This window comes from Astyanax mexicanus, chromosome 14 (genome assembly GCF_023375975.1).
Source record: "Astyanax mexicanus isolate ESR-SI-001 chromosome 14, AstMex3_surface, whole genome shotgun sequence".
Lineage (NCBI taxonomy): Eukaryota > Metazoa > Chordata > Actinopteri > Characiformes > Acestrorhamphidae > Astyanax > Astyanax mexicanus.
In genome coordinates, this window is record NC_064421.1 from 4,096,306 (window position 1) to 4,121,612 (window position 25,307).

The 25,307-nt window shown below is 37.0% G+C and overlaps 1 protein-coding gene across 2 annotated transcripts in view; it reads left to right on the plus strand.

The window, feature by feature from the left end:
• Nucleotides 1-1,832: 1,832 nt before the first annotated feature.
• Nucleotides 1,833-25,307, plus strand: part of syne3 (spectrin repeat containing, nuclear envelope family member 3) — a 50,364-nt gene continuing 26,889 nt past the window's right edge. For both annotated transcript variants that reach the window (XM_022673287.2, XM_049463325.1), the window contains exons 1-7: nt 1,833-2,004; nt 10,433-10,591; nt 11,834-12,006; nt 13,543-13,852; nt 15,275-15,430; nt 17,578-17,922; nt 22,071-22,207. In XM_022673287.2, coding sequence (XP_022529008.2) covers nt 10,448-10,591; nt 11,834-12,006; nt 13,543-13,852; nt 15,275-15,430; nt 17,578-17,922; nt 22,071-22,207 — 1,265 coding nt within the window. In that variant the 5' untranslated portion in view covers nt 1,833-2,004; nt 10,433-10,447. The remainder of the gene's footprint in view (nt 2,005-10,432; nt 10,592-11,833; nt 12,007-13,542; nt 13,853-15,274; nt 15,431-17,577; nt 17,923-22,070; nt 22,208-25,307) is intronic.

The following is a 25,307-nucleotide window of genomic DNA, read 5'->3' on the forward strand; positions in this document are numbered from 1 at the left end:
TATATGAACACAGACGGGCATAAATAGACAGAGTTTAATAGATAGATCAGCAGCTGATTTGGTAAACAGACAGACAGACAGACAGACAGACAGACAGACAGACAGACAGACAGACAGACAGACAGATAGATAGATAGATAGATAGATAGATAGATATGAACACAGAGAGACACATAGATAGACAGACAGATATGAAAACAGACAGACAGATAGCTGGTTTGGTAGACAGACAGACAGATAGATTAAACAATAGACAGACAAATATGAACACACAGAGACACATAGATAAATAGACAGACATACAGATGTGAACAGGGACAGACACATAAATAGAGAGATCAATAGATAGATCAGCAGATGGTTTGTCAGACAGACAGACAGACAGATAGATAGACAGACAGACAGACAGACAGACAGACAGACAGATAGATAGATAGATAGATAGATAGATAGATAGATAGATAGATAGATAGATAGATAGATAGATAGATGAGCTCTGATCTCTACAGAATGGTTACGCGTCTGTGAACAAAAGATTTGTCACTCGAACCACAGAAATGATATAATTTATAGTAAATTAATAAACAGAAATGACTGGTGGGTGAGGACGGCACAGCGGTCTATCAGCAGGTGAGCAGATCATTGTTCTGTAGCTGAATCTACAATCGCACACTTCTCTAAATAAAACAAATAAATAAATAAAACACCACTAACAGAATCAGAGCCCACTGTCTTCAGCTCATCTTCATCTGATAACACAGCTCTGATCAGAATCCACCAGAATCCTGCAGTAACCTCACTCTCAACAACATAACAGAACTGTTTATGGTGCTTTAGATCCCTTTGTACATATACCGCACTGTTCAGAGGGATTAGACCCAGTATTACTACTGAATCATTGAGACTGCACTTGAGGATACTTTTAAAATTGTTAAAATTCATCTTTTCAGATTAACTGAGCTTCATTTCACCTCAGTCATTTTGCTTCTCATAATCTGGATTAGAACATTACTCAAATAGTCACTATTCACTGTATACCTGTAACTCTACCTCTTCACTACTTTACTTTAACTGATGCTCTCAAACACTTTATTAAGAGGAAATAAATCCCTTGATTTTAGCTTAACTCCACTCTCAGCTTAAATTTTAAAAAGGTTGAAAAATGGGAGAGGTAGTTTGGGAGGGGCACTGGGTGATGTATGGGTTTAGGGGCGGGGCAGGAATTGTATTTTATGGAGCTACTTTTGTGATAGGACTTGCAGGGTGGTGTGTCTGTAGTATGAGTAAAATAATAAAATAAAAATGATTAATGTAAGTATATATTTCTCTGATTTTACCCTTTATATGTATATGTTTGACTAAAATGAACATTGTTGTTTTATTTGATGAACTACGGATAACATTTCTCCAAAATTACAAATAAAAATATTGTCATTTATTTGCAGAAAATGAGAAATGGCTGAAATAACAAAAAGATGCAGAGCTTTCAGACCTCAAATGATGCAAAGAAAACAAGTTCATATTCATAAAGTTTTAAGTTTAGTTTTAATCACAGTCTTACACACTGCTTTTGGATAACTTTATGCCTTCACTCCTGGTGCAAAATTTCAAGCAGTTCAGCATTCATCATTTTTAAGTGGTCTCATTTTTTTCCAAAACTGTATATAAATATATGAGTAAAATAATAAAATAATACAGTAGGTAAAGTGCGCACTGTAGCGCTGTGAATGGGCGTAAGGTTTACGCACGACTCTCTGATTGGCTGCGTTTGAATATGTGGGCGGGGCTAATCGGTTGCTCTGCGACTCGGCTGCTCTGGTCTGAAGCTGAAATCCGAGCGGCCTGTTCTCCTCAGATCAGCAGCAGCAGCAGCGCTGTGTCTCCCAGCCTCACAACTTTCCCCCTGCGGAGCTCCAGCGCAGATATACTCCACTATACTCAGCTATACTCTAATATACTGCATTCTACACTACTATACTACATTCTGCACATGAGCCCGGGCCTGTGAGTACCTCTATTACCCCTCTTTACCCGCTAAACGCGCTGAATGAGTCGGTAATGTTCGGATTTCTCCGGTAAATAAAGTTTACGGGCTGAGCTCGGCTCTACTGCAGGATCTGCTGTATTTACAGTAACTCAAAGCCTCAACTGAAGGTTATATAGCTAACCACGACTTATAAACATGTATTCACCCTGTTTTACCATGTTTTTAGCCTATTTTAGCATGTTTTCATCTTGTTTTAACCTGTCTCCACTCTGTTTTAGCCTCTATTTACACTTTCACCCTGTTTTAGCCTCTGTTCACTCTGATTTATCCTCTATTTACCCTATTTTTACCTTGTTTTATCCTATATTGATCATGTTTTACCCTGTTTTAGCCTATTTTAGACTGTATTTACTTTACTTTAGACTGTATTTACTTTTCACCCTTTTCTAGCCTCTATTTATCCTGTTTTAGCCTCTATTCACCATGTTGTACCCTGTTCAAGTCTATTTTAGACTGTATTCACCTTGTTTTAACCTGTATTCACCATGTTTTACCTTGTTCTAGTCTTTATTCACCCTGTCTTAGCCATTTTAGCTTATTTTTAGCATGTTGTAGCCTCTGCTTACCCTGTTTTAGCCTCTATTCACTCTGATTGAACCTATATTGACCTTGTTTTATCTTATATTTAGCCAGTTTTAACCTGTGTACACCATGTTTTAGCCTCTATTCACCCTGTTTTAGCTTATTTTGTAGCCTATTTTAACCTGTATTCACCATATTCTAGACTTTATTTACCCTGCACCCTGTTTCTAGCCTGTTTTTAGCCTGTTTTATCCTGTCTGGGCCAGTTTTAGCTCATTTTTAGCATATTTTAGCAAGTTTTCTAAACTATACAGACAATAAAAACAGTATTTATTCTATACTGAATCCTAAAATAGAGCAGAAGTCACTGCTTCACTCTTCCAACTGCCATGCAAATCATCTGCTGATGATCCAGCCCTGCCTGCAGTGAGTGATCCACAGATCCTGCAGATTACAGACAATAATAAACTCACAGAGAGAGAAATAAATGAGGAAATTATTTAATACTGCAGTATACATGTGTCTACAGGTGCAAATTATTAGAATAATTTGAAATAGTGCAATCATGAAATTCTTTGAATGCATTTTTTGTGCAGAAAGCAAATCAGGTGTTCACCGCACCTGTCCTACTCGTTAGACTAATCACAGAACTCGTTACCTGGAAAAAAATTTGCTCAGCTGAGCTTTCCAAAAGGCCCATTTAGGCCATTTAACTGTGACACTGTTGTTTTATTGAATTAGAATAATGGAGAAACCGTTTCATTAAATTAGAATAATTTTTATTATAATTACAATCATCACTTTCTCAGTATTTTGTGGCTGCCCCCTTGGCTTGTATGACTGCCTGAAGTCTCCGCGGCATCGATTTGACCAGCTTGTCGCAAGTTTCCGCACTCACAGCTTCCCAGGCAGTGGCGATGTTCTGCTTCAGTTGGTCCAGCGTAGTAGGCTTTCTGTCGCAAATTTTCCGCTTGACGATGGCCCAAAGGTTTTCAATGACATTGAGGTCAGGCGAGTTGGCCGGCCATGCCAAAACTTCAAGCTGTTTTTTAGTGAACCAATCTTTGGTCGACTTTGCCGCATGAGCCGGTGCAAGATCCTGTTGAAATATGAAGTCTTCTTCGCCGAACTGTTCCTCAACAGTCGGAATCAGGAACGTTTCCAGAACATCTTGATATACGGCAGCATTGAGAGTCTTCTTGAGGAAGCAGAGTTTCCCTACACCTCGAGCGGACATGCATCCCCAGACCATAACGCTCTGGGGAAACTTGACGGATCTTTTCACGCACTCGTGGTTGTAGGTTTCGCCACCACGACGCCAGACACGAGGACCTTGGTCACCGAAGGAGATGCAGAAGCGTGATTCGTCACTGAAGACCACTTTCTGCCAGTCTTCAGCAGTCCACTCGCCGTGTTCTTTGGCCCACTTCGGCCGTTTCTCCATTTGTTTCTTGTTCAGCATCAGTTTTACTGCTGGAACGCGAGATTTGAAGCCGAGTTCGCGCAGACGACGGTAAGTGGTTGATCTGGAGACGTCAGCGCCGGTCTGCTTGTTCCACAAGTCGGTGAGCTCGGAAGTGGACTTGAACCGGTTGCTGACTGCGATCTTTCTCAGCTGCTTGTTGTCGCGAGCAGAAGTTTTTCGGACGCTGGAACAGTTGGTGCGCTTGCTGCAGTTTTTCTTGAGAGCTTTGCAGACGGAAGACTGGCTGATGCCAACTGCTCAGCAATTTTAGTTTGGGTCAAGCCTTGTTGGCGAAGGGCTTGAATTTGAGCCACTATTTCGGTTGAGAGGTTGCGCTGCTTACCCATGATTGATTAACTTAGAAATTCTACTCAACCCTGACTTTATACTGCACAGTGAACACTCTTCACAGAAAACAAAAATTCGAGCATTTATTCTACTTCAATCAAACGGTTTCTCCATTATTCTAATTCAATAAAACAACAGTGTCACAGTTAAATGGCCAAAATGGGCCTTTTGGAAAGCTCAGCTGAGCAAATTTTTTTCCAGGTAACGAGTTCTGTGATTAGTCTAACGAGTAGGACAGGTGCGGTGAACACCTGATTTGCTTTCTGCACAAAAAATGCATTCAAAGAATTTCATGATTGCACTATTTCAAATTATTCTAATTCGTTGACCAGCACCTTTAAACTACTGTAAGAGCTTCCACTGTCTTTACCTGCACTCTGCTGCTGATACTGCTGGATTTATATGTGTTTTTATACAGATTATATAAGGATTTAAGGGTTATAATATAACGTAGACATAATATTGGCATTATTTTATATAAAACATGTATATACAGTTCAGTTAGAGATGTTTACACTGCACTTTTGTAGCGTATTACAGGAAAAAGGGAAGTGAGAGTGGGAGTGGTACTGATATATACACACTTAGGCCTAATTACAGTAAAATAGCAAAACAGGCACAAACACTATATCATATACACCATATATAATATACCCCATATAATATATACCTTAAAATATGGTGCCATATCAGCCACCCCTAATTATCACATCAGGGTGGTACTTTTTTACTGTTTTTGCAAAAGATAAATTCACACTGTTCTCATTTCCTATTATGAATGTACTAGAAACTATTGATTAAATATACTTAAATCCTGTATATATGGAGATATATGGAGTGCAGTATTAATATTACTAGTATCATGACAATTTGGATCATTGAATCTGTTACAAATCTAATATCTTGTATATTTTAATATCTCAGTATCATATCGTATATGGAATAGTAAAATTGAATTTTCATTATGTTGCTGTAGTGCATTCTTGAAATATATATTAAAGCTCCTATACAGGTCTTTATACTTTTGTCTATAGAGTGTAGCTACATAAGTGACTGGCTCCTTATGAATTACAATGGATGGAGAATTGGAGGCCATAACAGCTGTTATAGATGTCCCAATACTTTTTCCCATATGGAGAAGTTGTAAGAGTGAGATTCTCTTAAAGTATTAGTAGGTGTCCCAATACTTCTGTCCATATAATTTAGCATTAAAAGGGGGGATTAACTCCATACAAGTGCCTCTACATTTAAGAAAGGACAACATAATGCTCCTGCAGGTGTAATATGTTAGTGTAGCTTTTAAGGTGGACCAACTTCATATACTATATCCTATCAGGTCAGGGGTGTCCAAACTTTTTTTGTTGGGGGCCAGAAGGAGAAATATATTTGAAGTCACGGGCCACAGACTCTGTAATAAAACAAATAATAAAATATACCACTTTAAATAATACTTTTTCCTGATTATTTCATTTACACACCATTTTACTTGACTTACTATCTTTATCTATCTTTAACAGTGTTGAGTAAACTAAGATTTTTCAAATTGATGTTTCATTTCATGATGTCTCCTAATATTAAACTCCTTAATTACGGCAACTTTTAGACTCTTTGCCCCGTTTTTCTGTGCTACGACTGAGCACTCTCTCTGCTTTTAGACTCTATGGCCCATTTTTCTGCGCTAAAACTGCACACCCTCTCTGCTTTTAGACTCTTTGGCCCGTTTTTTTTGCGCTACAACTGTGCACTCTCTCCGCTTTTAGACTCGTTTTCCCGTTTTTTCTGTGCTACAACTGCACACTCTCTCTGCTTTTATACTCGTTTGCCTGTTTTTCTGCGCTAAAACTGCGCACCCTCTCCGCTTTTAGACTCTTTGGTCCGTTTTTTTCTGCACTAAAACTGCACACCCTCTCTGTTTTTAGACTCTTTGGCCCATTTCTGACACCTAGCGTTCAAACTTTGAATCTCACATTATAAAAACCCTGCTTAACAGCAACCCAACTTTCATTCTATTTCTAAAATACCTCGCGGGCCGCTCCAAAGAAGGAAACGTGCCGCAAATGGGCCGTGGACCGTAGTTTGGACACCCCTGCTATAGGTGTAATGTTTAGGTGTACCAATACTTTTGCCCATATAGTGTCTCTGCAAAGGGGGACCGACTGTGAACTAATGCCTGTGGGTTTATATTGTGATATCATCATAAAAATAAATAGAATGGTATATTATAAAAGCTCATATAGATGTCATATGCAGGGGTCCCTATACTTTTGACCATATAGTGTAGCTGCAAAGGGGGACCTACTCCACACTAATGCTTATAGGTTTAGATTGGTATATCATAGTAAAAGCTCCTATAGGTGTAATATGTACCAGTAGGTGTCCTAATACTTTTGACCATATAATACAGCTTTAAAGGGGGACCGACTCCACACTGATGCCTATGGGTTTATAATGGGATATGGGATGGCATTAAAAATATCTGGTTTCTGACTTTTTAAGCTGTGTTTTTGAGACAGGGTAAGTATGATGCGCTGGGTTTAATGCTGAACTGTGTATTAGCATGTTGCTAAATTAAATCTTTGACCTTTAAATGTTAATCAGGCTGCTGTGTGTGTCTGTTTTTTGGTTGTTTTGGGTTGTGTAGAGTTAGCGTAGCTGCAGTGATACAGAGGGCTGGAATTCATTAGGTGTAGTAGTGTATAATGAGTGGCAGGCCGGGGTTGTGGTGTACCCGCCCGTGTGCCAGGAGCAGCAGCAGCAGTAGTAGTTTGGGCGGGTTTTGTGACTCATGCAGGAAGGTGGCTCATGGCCGGGTGGGATTTTGCTCCATGTCTTTCTCATTATGAAGGAATTTACGGTCACGAGGAGCCTGAACAGAACTCACCCCAGGCACAGTTTCTGACTGCAGGAATTTCATCCCACTTTCAGAAGAAAACAGAGACGCTTTGATGGGACAGGCAGATCTTTTGTCGCTGGAAAGGGGATTTAGATAGAGTTTCTCTGTGTGTTTACCATGGGATGGCATGAAAGCTCCTGCCCATATAGTGTAGCTGCAAAGAGGGACCGACTCCACACTGATGCCTATGGTTATAGAATAGAATATCATCATAAAATCTCCTATAGGTAAAATATTGGTGTATTCCGATTAGGGCTGCCACGATTAGTCGACTAGTCACGATTATGTCGACTATTAAAATAGTCGACGACTAATTTAATAGTCGATTAGTCGTTTTTTTTTTCTTTGTTTTTCTCTCCAAACTGCTGCGACTGCCTTTCTGTCCTGGACGCACATGCGCAGTAGTGGAAACCGGGGTAGGTAGTGGACGACATCTCAGGACATTATACAGACAGGCTCTGGTTTCATGGCTACCCCGCTACAGAACTCAAAAGTGTGGGATCACCAAGAAAATAAAAGTGAAACGCGTGCAATGCAATATCTGCAATGAAGAACTTGCCTTCCTCGGCAGCACAACCGCGATGCACGAGCACCTGAAAAGGAGGCATGTTGTGGCTGATTAAATGACGAAGAAGCTAAATTGCTATTTAGCTGCTAAAATTAGCGTAAACAGAGCGTTAACTTAGTACTTAACTTACTCATCTTGATAGCTTTAAAACAGAGGTCACTAATAGGCGGACCGCGATCCGGATCCGGACCCAGACGTCACAAATGCCGTCCCAAACCGATAAACTACAGAGAAGGATTTCATTCTGACAGTGGCTTCTGTTTTCAGTGCTTTTCGGTGCAGTAAACTCACAGATCAGTCATGTGTGGTGTAAAATCACCAAACGCTCTCCTCTGCCAATCAGATCTGTGCAGACCGCTGCCCTGTGTACGGTAATGTACACAATATCTGGACAGAGAGGCATTTTTTATTAATATACTTTTTTTTCATAATAGTTCAAACAACCTCACGGTTGAGATGTTTCATAAATGCCAGTGCCTTATCCTTATTTTACACAGTTGTTTACACTTTATGCTAAACAGTAAAATAATTGTCTGTTACAACAAGCTGCATATTTCATTAAAGGTTTAATGAACTATGATTTTAATTGTTTTTATTTTTAGTTAGCATATAGCTGAAATCTAATGATGGTTGTATAATAGCAGCTGCATTCTATTGTGATAAACTGTGTTTTATATTCAATTAACGTATGATCCGATTAGTCGACTAATCATAAAAAATAATCGGTGATTAGTCGACTATAAAAATAATCGTTTGTGGCAGCCCTAATTCCGATTCACAAGGTCCAGATTCAAGTAAAAATCGATTAATTTAGGGAGATTTTAGTTGCAAAAAATTTTTAGTTTGCATATTAAATGTATGTGATTATACAAGGAACACTTAAACTTCCATTATTAAAATACTAGTGTTTATATTATATAGACTTAACACAACAGCTACATTCTACAGAAAGATGGTCACTAAAGATAAAACACAAGACATTAAAACTGTACACATATACAGGGAAAATGGACTAATTCTAAAGATCCATTTGGGTTTATATGAATTGATATCGGTTCATTCAAATTAAGATCGATTTAAATGGAAAAATCTATTTTTTAAACACACTCCTAGTAAAATATGTAGGTGTCTTATAACAAACGCCAATGTAGTGTGGCTGCAAAAAGGGGGACCGACTTCACACTTATGACTATGGTTTTAGAATGGGAGATCATTATAAAAGCTCCTATAGGTGTAGTATGTTGGTGTCTCAATACTTTTGCCCATATAGTGTGGCTGCAAAAAGAGGAACTGACTCCATGCTAATGGCTTTAGAATAGGATTGCATCATAAAAGTAGCACAGTGTTAAAATTCTGAATCCCAATAATTCCAAATAGGCTGTTATCATATTAGAAGTAAATTGTGTGCATCGTGTTTTTGTTGTCTGGTAATAATCAAGATCTAAATTCTCTGTTGTGTTGATAACTAATGTGTTAATATTTCAGTTTACAGTTTGTATTGAATGCAGAATTATAAAACTGTGGAACTTAATAGAATGCACAAGAGAGTAAACAATATTTTATAATTTAAAACTTCAAAATAAATTATACTTTGGGATAAAAACAAAAGCAGTAGAATTATATAGTATAACTAAATTGATATAACTGAAATAACTGTATAGATAAAAATGAAAATAACAAGAAAATAAGTGCAAAATATAAATAGTAAAACATACAGCTCTGGAAAAAAATGAAGAGAGCTCTTCAGTTTCTGAATCAGTTTCTCTGATTTTGCTATTTATAGGTTTATGTTTGAGTAAAATGAACATTGTTGTTTTATTCTATAAACTACAGACAACATTTCTCCCAAATTCCAAATACAAATATTCTCATTTAGAGCATTTATTACATTTTATTTACAAATAATGCTATTTACATAGCATTATTTATATATATATATATATATATATATATTTTTTTTTTAATCACAGTTTTCATGCATCTTTTCATCATGTTCTCCTCCACCAGTCTTACACACTGCTTTTGGATAACTTTATGCTGCTTTACTCCTGGTGCAAAAATTCAAGCAGTTCAGTTTGATGGTTTGATGGCTTGTGATCATCCATCTTCCTCTTGATTATATTCCAGAGGTTTTCAATTTGGTAAAATCAAAGAAACTCATAATTTTTAAGCGCTCTCTTATTTTTTTCCAGAGCTGTACAAAAATAATATAAGATTTTACTATAATATAAGATTTCACTGAGGATAATTTATTAATGTATTGTCATTTTATGTTGGTAATGCTTTTTATCCCTGCTTTTCATGTTTGGGTAAAGAATGACTTGTTTTGTTTAATTATGCAGTAAAATCAGGTTCAGATATGCTTCACTTTACTTTACTGTAACTTTTATTTATTTCCTTTTGTTTGTTTAGATATATATCGTTTAATATCTGAGTTTGATGAATTATTATTATTATTGATGATCAGATGTGGGCTACATCCCCAATCACTAAAAATAAACATTTCTCAGATACCAGTACTTTTAATATATGATCTATTGATATAATCATATTTGTGTGTGTCTGTATTTGTGTGTTTGTATGTGGCAGGTCTTCTTCGATCTCATGACCCAACAGGAGCAGCTGGAGTTCAAGGAGAGTTATGAGGATGCTCTGCTGTGGATGCAGGCGGTGCAGGAGAGGCTGCGGCTCAATGACAACACCCAGGGTCCCCGAGCGGCGCTGGAGGCCCGGCTGAGAGAGACCGAGGTGAGCCAACCCCCCTGCAGAGCTCCTGATACACACTTACTGGGAGTGTGTGTGATGGGGAGTGTGTGTGATGATGCTAGGGAGTGTGTATGACCTTTGATAATCAAATATGGGTCATGTTTTACATGTTCAGGCAGAACATATATCTCTCCCACTCATTTTAAATGTAGTTTATCTGCAGTGAACTCTTTAATTGTGCTTCTATAGTTTTACACTGAAGCTACAAGGCTAATGTAGCTAACATTTAGCCAACAGTTTAGTAAAACATAAACCACCTAAAAATGATAAGTTTCTTTGATTTTACCTAATTGAAATCCTCTGGAATATAATCAAGAGGAAGATGGATGATCACAAACCATCAAACCACCAAACTGAACTGCTTGAATTTTTGCATCAGGAGTAAAGCAGCATAAAGTTATCCAAAAGCAGTGTGTAAGACTGGTGGAGGAAGAGAACATGATGCCAAGACTGTGATTAAAAACCAACCAGGGTTATTCCACCAAATATTGATTTCTGAACTCTTAAATCTTTATGAATATGAACTTGTTTTCTTTGCATTATTTGAGGTCTGAAAACTCTTTTTTTTTTGTTATTTCAGCCATTTTTCCTTTTTTGTAAATAAATGCTCTAAATGACTAAATGATTTTTATTTTGAATTTGGGAGAAATGTTGTCTGTAGTTTATAGAATAAAATAACAATGTTCATTTTACTCAAACATAAACCTATAAATAGCAAAATTTAGAGAACTGATTCAGAAACTGAAGTGCTCTCTTAGCTTTTCAGAGCTATAGTATGCATTATAGCTTCACACGATGAATTGCTTTCCTATAAAATTGAAAAAATCACACCATATAAAACATTAAAACAAAAAATGATTTTTTAATGTTTTATGAATGCCACAGGAGCCATTTTGTGGAAAAAAGTGCTCAGGTGTTTCTGTTTAGCTCAGCTTTAATTCGCTGAATTAGTGGTCTCTGAAGAAAGACAGGATTTCAGCTCTTGCTCATGAATATTTATACATGCAAACATATCGCCTCTGATTGGCTAACAGCACTGCAGCAGAGAACGCCCACCTGCCTTCCCCCTACAGTCAATTTTACAGCTCTAAAACTCAAAGGACAAAATGTATTTAGAGATACAGCCTTAGTTATAAAGATGCAGCACTGAGTGCTAAAGAAGAACTCTATAAAAATAGTATGTTTATTAAAGGTGTTGTATATTAAACTGTGTTTGTTGTGTAGAAAATCCGTGAGTCGGAGCAGGACGGGCGTCTGAAGATGGACGTGGTTCTGGTTTCTGCAGAGTCTCTGCTGAAGAACGGAGACGAAGAGATGAAGAACCAAACTCACTCCAAACTGAAGGAGCTGAAGTCTCTGTGGGACGAGACGTCCACCTACATCATCCACTGCCACAGGTACAGATCAGGGGTTTAACTTCAGTAAGAGCTACATAATTAAGTGTTTCTTTATATTCAGCCTGTCACAATATATATGTTTACTATTTTTTCACAGAAATAATTAAGATAAATGGCATTGTCCTTTTTAAGGCAAGTGCATGACACTGACATAATGATTAGGGCTGGGTATCGAAATTCAATACAAAAAAGGTGCCGACCAAAATGTCTCAGACCTACCGGGAACTGAAAGGTCTCTCGCGCTGTCTCTTGCTCTCTAACTCTCACTCTTTTGCTCATTGCACTGTCTCTCGCTCACTTATGCTGTCTCTTGTTCTCTCTTGCACTGCCTCTTGCTCTCTTACGCTATCTCTCGCGCAATCTCTTGTTCTCTCCTGCACTGTCTCTTGCTCACTCGCGCTGTCTCTCGCTCTCTTGCACTGTCTCTCGCTCTCATGCACTGTCTCTTGCTTTCTCATGCTATCTCTCACAGTCTCTTGATATCTCGTGCAGTCTCTTGCTCTCTGGCTCAGTCTATTGTTCTCTCTCGTGCTGTCTCTTGCTTTCTCTTGCTCTCTTGCTCTGTGTCTCTCTTGTGCTGTCTATCATTCTCTCTTGCCCTGTCGCTTGCCCTTTCACACAGTCTCGTGCTCTCTCATGCAGTCTCTCGCTCTCTCGCTCTGTCTCTCGCTCTCTCGCTCTGTCTCTCGCTCTCTCGCTCTGTCTTTCGCTCTCTCGCTCTGTCTTTCGCTCTCTCGTGCTGTCTTTCGCTCTCTCGCACCGTCCCTCGCTCACTTATTTGTGATTTGTCTTCCTCTCTTTCAGTGTCTCTCGCTCTTGTGCTGCCTCTTGTTCTCTTCCGTTGTCTCTTGTTCTCTTGCGCTGTCTCTCGCTCTTTTTTTTTTTTTTTGCACTCTACCCTGAGATATTGTAATACAATAAGTCTGCCAGATATAAAGCAGAAGTAAACCACACTACACTATTACAATTATTGCTTCCCTCCCAAATATACAAAAAAAAAAAAATAGAAATCATGATTATAATTCATAAATCAAGTGATTTTTAAGCCTCTCCTGGTGAAAATATGAGAATGAGATTACTCATGTAGGCTGTTAAATAAATACGTTTTGTGAGAATAATTAGTACTTTTTGTATTTTTTGGTCAAAATGTAGAAAAAAGTATCAATTGGGTATCGGAATCGAATTCAAAGTATTGTATCGCATCAATATTGCACATTTTAAAACGATATTCAGCCCTATTAATGAAAGTGAACTCGCATAATAAAGCAATCACACCATTTTAAAAGACACTAAACTTTTGATTTATAATAGTGTGGAAGTTGCATACTATTTTTTTTTTCACCTACTGCAACCCACTGTTATTTATTTAAGGTAAGTCAATAATGTAATTATCAGACGGCTCTATTTCATGTGTTCTTAAAGTATGAGCTTTTTTACAAATATTTTTTTATGGAAGTTCTCACCAAGAGGTGCACTACCCAAAGTTAAATGTGATTTTATATTTTATTCGCGTCCTCCCTCCTGTCTGTGCTGTAGCCGTATCGAGTGGGTATGGCTGCACTGGAGCGAGTATCTGAAGGCGTATGAGGAGTTCAGTATGTGGCTGGTGAAGACGCAGAGGACGCTGGAGCCGCAGCTGGAGCTGCAGCTGGGTCTGCGGGAGAAGCTGTGGCAGCTGGATCATCACCTGGTGCTCTGCAGTGATGTGAAGGCCCAGAGTCAGTTCCTGGAGAGGCTGCTGGACGAAGCCGCCGCCCTTTACAACCGAACGCAGGACACCAGCGTGGACGAACACGCCCAGGACAAGCTGCAGGACGCCTACAACAACATCCGCACCAAAGCTGAGGTACATTTTATGAGGTACTCTAGTGCCTCAGTCCACATGCTCCTCTTGATTAAGATGCTGCTTCTGGATCTCTCAGCTTGTTCAGGAATGCATGTGTACACATGTCTATAAGCGAGTGCTCAAAGCGTGATTTGTATTTACTATAGAGTGGTGTTGGGCGGTATACAGGTTTGTCTGGTATACTGGAGGGGACATTAAAACCGGTATGCAATTTTCACATGTCGCCGTACCATTAGAGGCGCTGTGGAGTGCTGTGTAGAACAGCATCGTCTAAGAAGCTAATACCGCTTGCTAACTAACGCTAGCCAGTTAGCATAACAAGCTAACACACTGGAGTAATGATATCTCATCTCTGTAGAGTCAAACGCTCGTATCACTTTGTTCTGACTGGAGAGAAATGTGAACAGCACTTTATCTGAGGAGCTCCTGCTGCTGTTTTCCTCACTGTATAAGTGTTTTATCTAAGTAAAATAGAAAAACAACAGCAAACAGCAATTATTTACTCAAAAAGAGACATGCAATAGCACGATCAATCCACAGCTTGGAAAGATGTTAGAATCAGTCCTGGGTAGTGATAAAACTCCATAAAACTCTGGATACAAGGTAAAAAAATAAACTTTGGCTGATTTTAAAACTGTAATGCCTCCAATATGGTTCCAATAATAACATACTGTAAATTAGTATTTAACTTAGTAAGTGTCTTACTTGTGCATTTGAGAAATATCCCTTTTAAATATTTAGATTTTGAGTATTTTAAGTCTGTTTATAGTGTTTATGGAACTATTTAATATATATAGTTTTGTAAAGGAAGCCGAGTTAAAGTTGTTGGCGTATCTCTTTTTAAGGTCTGTTTTTCTGGTAATTAATTCTTATTTCTTCATATATTGTGTATATATTTTGTGTGACAAAATAAACCCAATAGTAATCAAAGCCTTAATTTAAAGATTTAATGTTTTATATTATATGTACTCCTAACAGTACAGTAACTCACAAACCTATATTAAAAGTCTAGTCGTGCAAAAAAAAAAAAAAAAACTATAAATAAGAAAATTTAGAAATACCATAATATACAGTAAAAGCAGAGAGTTTTTAAAAATATTGCGATATACAGATATTTTTGGTCATACTGCCCAGCACTACCCTGATGCTATTTTAACGGCACGTGCACGAGACACGGAAATAGACTGTTGACGGGGTTTAAGATAGTAACAAGCGTCACGACGTGCCTTGCACAGGGTGTACAATACAACCCATTTATTCTATAATATAGATGCATTGATGTGTGTTTGTTACTGCAGAGAGGCTTATGCAGTGTTCCTAATCCTTTTATAAAATGATAAATTTACTTTACTTTTTGAAATCAACCAAAATCAAACCAATTCCTTTCCTCATCTATAAATTTAATATCTGATTGATTTGCAGGAGAGGCTGGTTCTGGTTCAGAAAGTGTCAGAAGAGCACCAGCAGCTCCAGCATCACGTTCATGAGTTTCAGAAGTGGCTGGTGGTGAAGACGGATGAAGTGAGCCGCTTCACAGAGCTGGAGGACACTACAGAGAATAGACTGCAGGCCCTGCAGGTACTGTAACTCACTCTACAGTGCAGTAGTTTTACTCTACAGGAGAGGTGATTGACGCTGGCTGTGACATTGTGCCGTATTCTATCCTCTGTACTCGGCTTTCTCTCTTTGAAGCTGGAAATCTCTTAATATTTTAAAGTTTAAATCAAAGATCCGTCATTTACTGAGGAGCTGGAGTTTAAGCTCAGATACAGAGTTCAGGACTAGAGCAGTACAGGATTTAACAGGACAGAGTGCTAACTCATTATAGTGCTTGTAGATACTGTGTAATAGTACTGTACTATTCTATAGTTTACAGTATAGTGTACTCTGTAGTGCACAATATAAGATATATTGTATAGTGTACAGTGTAGAATATAGCGTACTAAATATAGTGAATATAGTGTTGTGTATAGCATATAATGTAGAGAATAGATATTAAAATGTATAGCCTATAGTGTGTAGTGTATAGAATAGCACATAGTGTATATTGTACAGTGTACAGTGTATAGTATACAATATAGTGTACTGTATTGCCTTATGTATATTGTGTAGCCTATATTGTTTAACATGCAGTGTAGTGTATAGTTTGTTGTATAGTGTAGTGTACATTATAGTGTATAGTGTATATATTGTATAGTGTACAATAGAGTGTATATTTTATAGTGTACAGGCTAATGTATATTGCATAGTGTACATAAGAGTAGATTTTATGTAGTGTATTTTGTACAGTATAGTATATATTGTATAGTTTACAGTGTGGAGTACAGGATAGTATACTGAGCATCACGTAGTTTATAGCATATAATGTATAGTGTAAAGATATTATAATGTATATCCTATAGTATGTATTGTACAGTATAATGTATAGAATAGCCTATAGTATATATTGTATAGTGATTATTGTATAGCCTTTAGTGTATTTTGTGCAGTGTAGTATAGTGTATAGTTTGTTGTGTACTGTAGTCTATTCTGTAGTAAAATGTTCAGTATATTGTATAATATAGTGTGTAGTGTACAGTATATTGTATAATATAGTGTATAGTGTGTGTGTGTGTGTATATATATGTATGTATATATATATATGTATGTATGTATGTATATATATATATATATATATATATATATATATATATATATATATATATATATATATTGTTGTAAATGTAACTCCTGCTGTGTTTTCAGGATCTGGATGTGAGTATAGTGGTATATTGTAGAGTATAGTGTATATTGTAGAGTATAGTGTATATTGTAGAGTATAGTGTATATTGTAAAGTATAGTGTATAGTTTGTTATAAAGCGAACTCCTGCTGTGTTTTCAGGATCTGGATGTGAGTGTAGTGTATAGTATATTGTAGAGTACATTTTATATATATATATATATATATATATATATATATATATATATAAATATATTGTTTTAAATGCAACTCCCGGCACTGTGTTCAGGATCGGGATGTGAGTGTAGTGTATAATATAGTGTATATTGTAGAGTATATTGTATATATATTGATATATATGTAACTCCGGCTCTGTTTTCAGGATCTGGATGTGAGTGTAGTGTATAATATAGTGTATATTGTAGAGTATATTGATATATATGTAACTCTGGCTCTGTTTTCAGGATCTGGATGTGAGTGTAATGTATAATATAGAGTATATTGTAGAGTATATTGTATATATATTGATATATATATGTAACTCCGGCTCTGTGTTCAGGATCTGGATGTGAGTGTAGTGTATAATATAGAGTATATTGTAGAGTATATTGTATATATATTGATATATATATGTAACTCCGGCTCTGTGTTCAGGATCTGGATGTGAGTGTAGTGTATAATATAGTGTATATTGTAGAGTATATTGTTATATATGTAACTCCGGCTCTGCGTTCAGGATCTGGATGTGAGTGTAGTGTATAATATAGTGTATATTTTATATATATTGATATATATGTAACTCTGGCTCTGTTTTCAGGATCTGGATGTGAGTGTAATGTATAATATAGTGTATATTGTAGAGTATATTGTAGAGTATATTGTTATAAATGTAACTCCGGCTCTGCGTTCAGGATCTGGATGTGAGTGTAATGTATAATATAGTGTATATTGTAGAGTATATTGTAGAGTATATTGTTATAAATGTAACTCCGGCTCTGTGTTCAGGATCTGGATGTGAGTGTAGCTCATGAGGAGCAGACTCTGCAGTATATTGAGGGTCTGGGTGAGGAGGTGAAGGTCCACACGTCTCCGGCCGGAGCAGAGAACATCGCGGGGGAGGTGGAGGAGCTGCGGCTGGCCTGGCAGAGGCTCCGGCAGTGCCTGGTGGAGATCCGGGAGGAGCTGCAGAGCTCTCTAGACTCTCAGAGCCGGTACCTGATCCGCAGGGAGGAGCTGCAGGCCGGGATCGCTCAGCTCAGGACGCTGGTGCAGAAACTGAGCCGGGAGCTGGAGCTCAGAGACGGGGAGCGCACCGAGGAGCACATGGTGAATCAGTGGAGGAGATACACGGTTAGTGCTCCATTCCTTTCACTCTCACCCCACCCTACACATACTTCACCTGAGGAGAGTCCTGAGCTGCAGTTATGCAGCAGCACAACCTCAGGTACATTCCACAGTGAGGAGTGACAGGTGTTCACCAGCAAGTGAAAGGAATTTCACTAGTAATTACAGGGTTTTGTTTTTGTTCACTGCAGAAAAAGGGCAGTTCAGAATAGTGCTGCAGCTATCGATTATTTTAGTAATCGAGTACTCTTCTGAAAAACCGATTCGATTAATCGGATAATCAGATAAGACATAAAATAAGAGATTTTATAAAAAAAAGAAATGTCACTTAATAATGAACGACCAATTGGTTTAATTTTTAAATTCACAACATATATTTCCACATTGCAAACAAATAGAAGTAAATAAAACACAAAATAGACATGAATACCACAAGTAATAATTTAATAATTAATCATTTAATTAATACATTTTAATTATTTTCACATTAAACATTTCCTCGAGGCGTAGAAAATGAAGCGATAATGTTTTTAAATCGAACTTGAATTACTTGAGTGTAATTGTTTCACCCTTAGTTCAGAACCTTTCCCTTAAGATACTAGCTTGTTAAAAAAAAAAAATATATATATATATATATATATATATGTATATATTTGCAGGACAATCTAACCAATCAGATTCATGATTTTCACTCTGGGGGCGGGGCCATGGCTGCCTAACCCCCTCTCAGGTGTTAAGCATTGCTGAGTCATAAACGGAGCTCATGCTGGATTAATTCAATAGTTAGTGAACTATCACGGAATTGCGACGGTAAAAAAGACAGATATTGTTCCATATTATATTAAAAATCCTTTTTAAATGCTGTCCTTCAATGTGAAACTAATTCACAATAATAGGCCGTCTGACTGGTGAATTTTTGTGTGTACTTAATGTTTTGGCTGCTCGGGCGACCTGTAGACATACTAATGAGTGATCTTTGTTGAACGGTTGTACTTGTAGGAAAATTAAACATTTATTGTTGGGTCTATTGTGTACTTTTGTAAGTTGTAGCTGAATTTGTGAGCTGGTGATGTGTATTAAGTCAAGAGAGAGAATATGTAGTTATTGTAATATTTATTTATGTGTTGGTCGGCCGGCAGCAGGTTGGGGGTGGGGGGGTTGCAGAAGGGGTACCCACTATATTCACTGCACGCCACTGATATATACTTTTTTTTTTTTTTTTTTTTACATCTGAGCAATCCCAACAGACTGCTTGGACCCCTAATAAAATAAAGAAAAAAAGGAAAAATATAGTAATTTAATGGGGACGTATTATTCAAAACTCACTTTTTACCTGCTTTTGTATTTACAGGGTCTTGACTGCCCCTATAAAAACACTTCAAACACCAAAAAAATATCAATCCATCTGTTTTCTGTGAATCAGCTATAAGAGTCAGGAATCTGTCAGGAATCTTCTACAAGCTTCTACAAGCCATTTAATGGCGCCCACAAGTCACAATAAGGAAACCTGCATAGAACCACCCTGGTTCCACCCCTCACCCTTACATCAGTTGAAGTAACGCCACTTTGAAACCACTCGTTTTGGTTAAGAACCTTGGAGAGTACACTGCAGGATAAGCTAGCAGACTTCTTCTGAGGGTGGGATCTGTACTTACTGTTTGTGGCATATCAGCAGATGAGAGAGATGTAAGAACTTTCAAATAATACGTTTTGTGCTTTTGTAGCGAGTTTGTGTATTGCTATTTAGCACAAGCTAACGCTAACATGTGGCAAACACTCAGCGTAAACATGGGCGTGGCCAGCAACAGCTTTTTATTTGCATAAAAGTGACAGAGCCCTTAAAAGGCGTATTCTGAAAGGGATTGTAACTGGTAGGAATAGAAAAGTGAGATAAATATACTTTTTCTGTATATTCATACTGTTCTCATTTACCATTATATATCTACTAGAAACAGATTATATCTGTCTAGTATCATTTATTTTACTTTAATCCTGGATATATGGAGATATTTGGAGTGCATTGTTATTAGTATCATTATATTCTGGATTATTGATTTCTGTTACAAATCTGATAAAATTCTTGTATATTTTATATATCTCAGTTAGGGGCATACTATATCATATCATATAGTATACAATGATACAATATATATTTTTTAAATCAGTGTTTTGTCTCATTGCCAAGAGTATTGTTATCACAAAAATACCATGAAATACTGTGATATTATTTTAGAGCCATATTGTCCACACCTAGTGTGCAGCATGTGTTTTTTTCATTGTCTTGTTGAAAAAATGTATAGACAAAATCTGAATAAAACTGTCTTTTTTCAGTTATGTAGAAATCTAAGTTGTAATTTGAGAATATTTACCTATAATTTTGAAGAATTTATAGTAAAATCAACATTTAGTTACTTTTGCAACATCACCCAGCACTGCTTTTAGAATTGGCTCATATTTAAGTCCAGAAACGAGTGTATGTAAAGCACGGTATTAATATTAATCCTTAAATTTAAGATTTAATAATAATTTTCATGTTTTCTCCAGTTCAAACAGTGCCGTGTTTCCGTTCCTGATCCAGACTAGAGTTCTGTTCTGTTTGGGCTTTTTCTCTGATGCGCTTTATCACTTTATCCAGCTGTTTTTGATGAAATTTTGATAATTATCAGTCTGTTCATGTTCTGAGGGAGAGACTGAGGAAGACGTTGCAGCAGCTCGAGCTGATACAGGGGGCTGGTTAGGATTCAGGCTGGGTTTGAAGGTTCTGACAGGTTGAATCCTGTGCAGATCAGTGAGTGCGGGGTTCTGTACCCTGTGGAGAGGAGTTAGTGGTTAATGCGGGTTTGGAGAGCTTGTTTCTGGGCTCGTGATCAGCATGTGTTCTGCGCTGTTGATTAGATCTGTGCATTGGCGTAGGAACTGGAAGAGATATCAGAATTAGATACTGCAGAGGATAAGCAGAAATTGTTTTAAAATATTTGTTTTCTTTTGAAAGCACGCTGAAATGTGCACCCCCGCCATGAAAAGCACCCTCTCTCTGGAGTGCGTTTCTAATTAAAGTTGACTAAAGCAATTATCTCCGCTTTTATCGAGAAGATGGTGCGTACATGCTACCAAGAGGGGGTGCTTTTCACGGCGGGGATGCAGATTTCAGCAAGTGACGTTCCTTTTTCCTTATTTCTTTCAAGTCAGCGTAGCTTAGAACAGTGTCTTGGGTATTTCCATTTTTTTAAGTAAAAGCCTAAAAGACGTGCGTACACGCTCCTGAGAGCACTGGCTTTACACTGGCTTTACACGCGAGATCAGTGATGAGAGCAGTAAATCGCAACAATGACAATATACTGCAATACAAATGACTTTTGGACTAGGAGGGTTTGGGTTATCTAACTTTTATATTAAATGTCTCCTTCCGCTAAAATCCACTTTTTCTCTGAGGTTTAGAGCTGTAAATTGACTGTGGGGCAGCTAGGCTTTCTCTGCTGCAGTGCTGTTAGCCAATCAGAGGCAATGTATTTGCATGTATAAATATTCATGATCAAGAGCCAAATCCTGTCTTTCTTTAGAGACCTCTAATTCAGTGAATTAAGGCAGGGCTAAACAATAAAAAAAAAAAAAAGATTTTTTTTTCACAGAAAGTGCAGTAGAGAAAATGTGAATATACAAACGAGTTATCATGCCAATACATAATAATAATAATAATAAAAAATAATAATAATAATAGTAATAATAATAATAATCAAATCTGTTGTTATACTATTTTAAATATTAGGTGATAACTGATCAGTTTTTGTATATATATATATATATATATAACAGACATTGTATGTATATATTTTTTCTAACAACAGTAAATGTAATGTGGAGTAACATGTTTAGGTTTTAAAGTCACCTTTGGTTGGATTGAACTAATAATGTTGCGCAGCTGCAAGCAGTGAACGCTGCACATACCGCGATCTTAGTGTGTGAACAGCATAGAGCAGCAGCAGACACAGCTTTTGTTAATAGCAGTGTATTATGTGACTAATATATATATATCAGATTAAACTCAATTAGCTCAATTAAAAATAAGTTTATTTGATAAATGTTGTTCTAAGTTACTATAGGGTGTGCTTTGATATATTATAGTAAATGTGTGATTTGTGGTTCTGTGGTTTCAGGCCGTGAGGAACGCTCTGCTGGCGGAGGAGCCGCGGGTCGAGCAGCTCAAAGCTCAGCTGAAGGAGCTGTTCCGGTTCCCGCAGGACCGCCGAGAGCTGTCTGACGACGTCCTGTCTGCGGTTAAAGAGTACCAGAGGTGAGACCAGAGAGAGAGTGAGACGCCCACAGGGTGGATCATCACACGCTCACGCCCGAACAAGTAACACCTGTATATAAAATAATAATAATGATAATAATAACTTAAGATAATCATCTCATTCACACGTGTAGTTCTGGCATGCAGCACAGACAGACAGCCACAAATATTCAGACAGACAGGTTTTACATTCCTCTACTTTCTCAACTTAACTTTCTCACTGTCATCACCAATTACACCATTACAACTGCTCAGCTATACAGAACAGTACAGCAAAATAAATGGATTTAGAAAAAAACGTAGAAACGTTTATAATAGTGGTGTCAATCGATTTAAAAAAAAAAAAAAAAAAAATCAAATTAATCACAACAATATTCTGTGATCAAAGACGTTCTTCTTAAGACATAAGTTTTTTAGTAGATATATAAATGTAAATAAAAGAATAAATAAAGGAAATGTAGCTAAAATGAAATTATATTTATTAGGGCTGCAAAAACGAATCGATTTAATAGATTAAAATCGATTAATAAAATATTTGGCAACTAATTTAATAATCACGTTTAGTGTCTCACTCTCGTTTAGTGCACAAGTTTCCCTTAAAATTACCCACCGAGAATTCTATTCCACCTTAAATGTGCAGCCGGAAAGCAGTTTAACGTTCTACTTTCTCTCACTCAGTGTTACTAAAGCCTCCTGGATTTAAACAAGATCACATTCTTAGTAAATTTATATCTCTCTCGCGTTTAGTGAACAAGTTTCCCTTAAAATTAACCTCCGAGTATTCTATTCCACCTTAAATCTACCTTAAATGTGCAGCGGAAAGCAGTTTCATGTTCTACTTTCTCTCTAAGTGTTACTTAAGCCTGCTAGGCTTAGATATAAAAGGGACAAAGTTTTTCTTTTCATTGATTCAGCTGCTGCAATTTTTTTTTTTCATTATTTATTTTTAACTCAATGTAGCATACGTTTATTTTTTATAATTTTTACGAACAGAGTTTGGTTTGAGAAATAAAATGCTGAAAATTAAATTTGTGTTTTTGTTTACTATGTTTATCCGATGAATCAAATAATCGAGAAAATAATTGACATATAAATCGATTATCAAAATAATCGTTAGTTGCAGCCCTAATATTTATATTATAAAAAATACAAGTATATACTTGAGTATATATTTGAGGGGAGGTGAACTTTATTCCGAAGTGGGGCTTCTGAAATAAAGAAAGCATAATGAATTATATAGAGGAAACTTTTTTTATTTTATTATAAACATCTCGGCTTGCTTGTAAGGATTTCTGAATTAGAACTTAATTAGCTGAGTATAAAAGAGCGTTTTTACACCATGTTTTGAAGAGTTACAACAAGTAAATGGCACAGATTCGGTGGAATGGCCCTTATATGCGTTATGTTGATGTGTTGAGGCGTTCTCGCTCCAGTTCTATCATAGTACCTTGGAGAACTGGGTTCTCAGGAATGATGGAGCTCCATCCAGTGGTTGATGGTCTAGTAAAATATATAAACATTGGCATATGCCAGAAAACATTGCGTACAAATACAGTTTATTACATCAACACATTGTTTTCTTTAATGTACTTGTTATGTGCAGAATTGCTTTGATGTAACAGGATTGCTTTGATGTTTTATTCATGTGCAACCTTTCCACACATACATATTTACCCCCTTATTCTCAGTTCATTCACATCTCAGCCTTTAGGATTAAAAAGACTGTATTATTATGAACAGAGCGCACACAGCCAGCTGTGTTCAGTCCCACTGAAAACTGCATAGAAAATCTTCTATATGAATAAAATACGTCACACATAGTTTTCGCCAAAAGCAGCTAAACTGAAAGACTAAAATTAATAAAAATCCATGTAATAACAATGTAACACTGTTACAGCTAGAGATTAAAGCTAGTATAAGTACACATGTTTAAATGTCAGTTTTGATTGATGTAATTACACTACTAGTGTCTCTTAATAGCTATAGCAGTGTATTATAAGAATTCTGCACTGATGCCAATATCCAATATTTCACACACATACAGGGGTTGGACAGTGAAACTGAAACACCTGTAATTTTAGTGTGGGAGGTTTCATGGCTAAATTGGAGCAGCCTGGTGGCCAATCTTCATTAATTGCACATTATTGCACCAGTAAGAGCAGAGTGTGAAGGTTCAATTAGCAGGGTAAGAACACAGTTCTGCTCTAAATATTGCAATGCACACAACATTATGTGTGACATTCCAGAGTTCAAAAGAGGACAAATTATTGGTGCACGTCTTGCTGGAGCATCTGTGACCAAGACAGCAAGTCTTTGTGATGCATCAAGAGCCACGGTATCCAGGGTAATGTCAGCATACCACCAAGAAGGACCAACCACATCCAACGGGATTAACTGTGGACGCTGTAAGAGGAAGCTGTCTGAAAGGGATGTTCGGGTGCTAACCCGGATTGTATCCAAAAAAACATAAAACCACGGCTGATCAAATCACAGCAGAATTCAATGTGCACCTCAACTCTCCTGTTTCCACCAGAACTGTCCGTCACCACAATCAATTATTGTGCTCTAAAACCAGGTGTTTAAGTTTCTTTGTTCAACCCCTGTACAGTACCCGTCAAACATTTAGATACACCTCAAAGGTTTTTCATTATTTTGAAAGGTTCTGCATTGTAGATTAATTCTAAAATCATCCAAACTATGAAGAAAAACATGGAATTATTTAGTAATTTAATATTATTTAGTAATATCCATGATAAAATAAAGTTAAAAAAACTGTCCCCTGGTGGATAATTTGAGCACTGCATGCACCAGAAAAATACATACAAATTTATTTGTTTTACACTGACTAAAAACTGAGAATATAAAAATACTAGAACTATATAAATCTACAAAAACTAAGATTGCACATAGGTCGATAGTAAATAAATAGTAAATAAATAAAAATATTGCACATAGTAATGGTTATTGAAAACAGACTCTGCTATACATGGTTAATGTAGATATTGCACATATTACATCACTGCAGCAGCAATGAGTATACTGTTTTATTACACAAAATAAACAGTTAACTGATGTTTACTGAGCATTTAAAAAAATAATT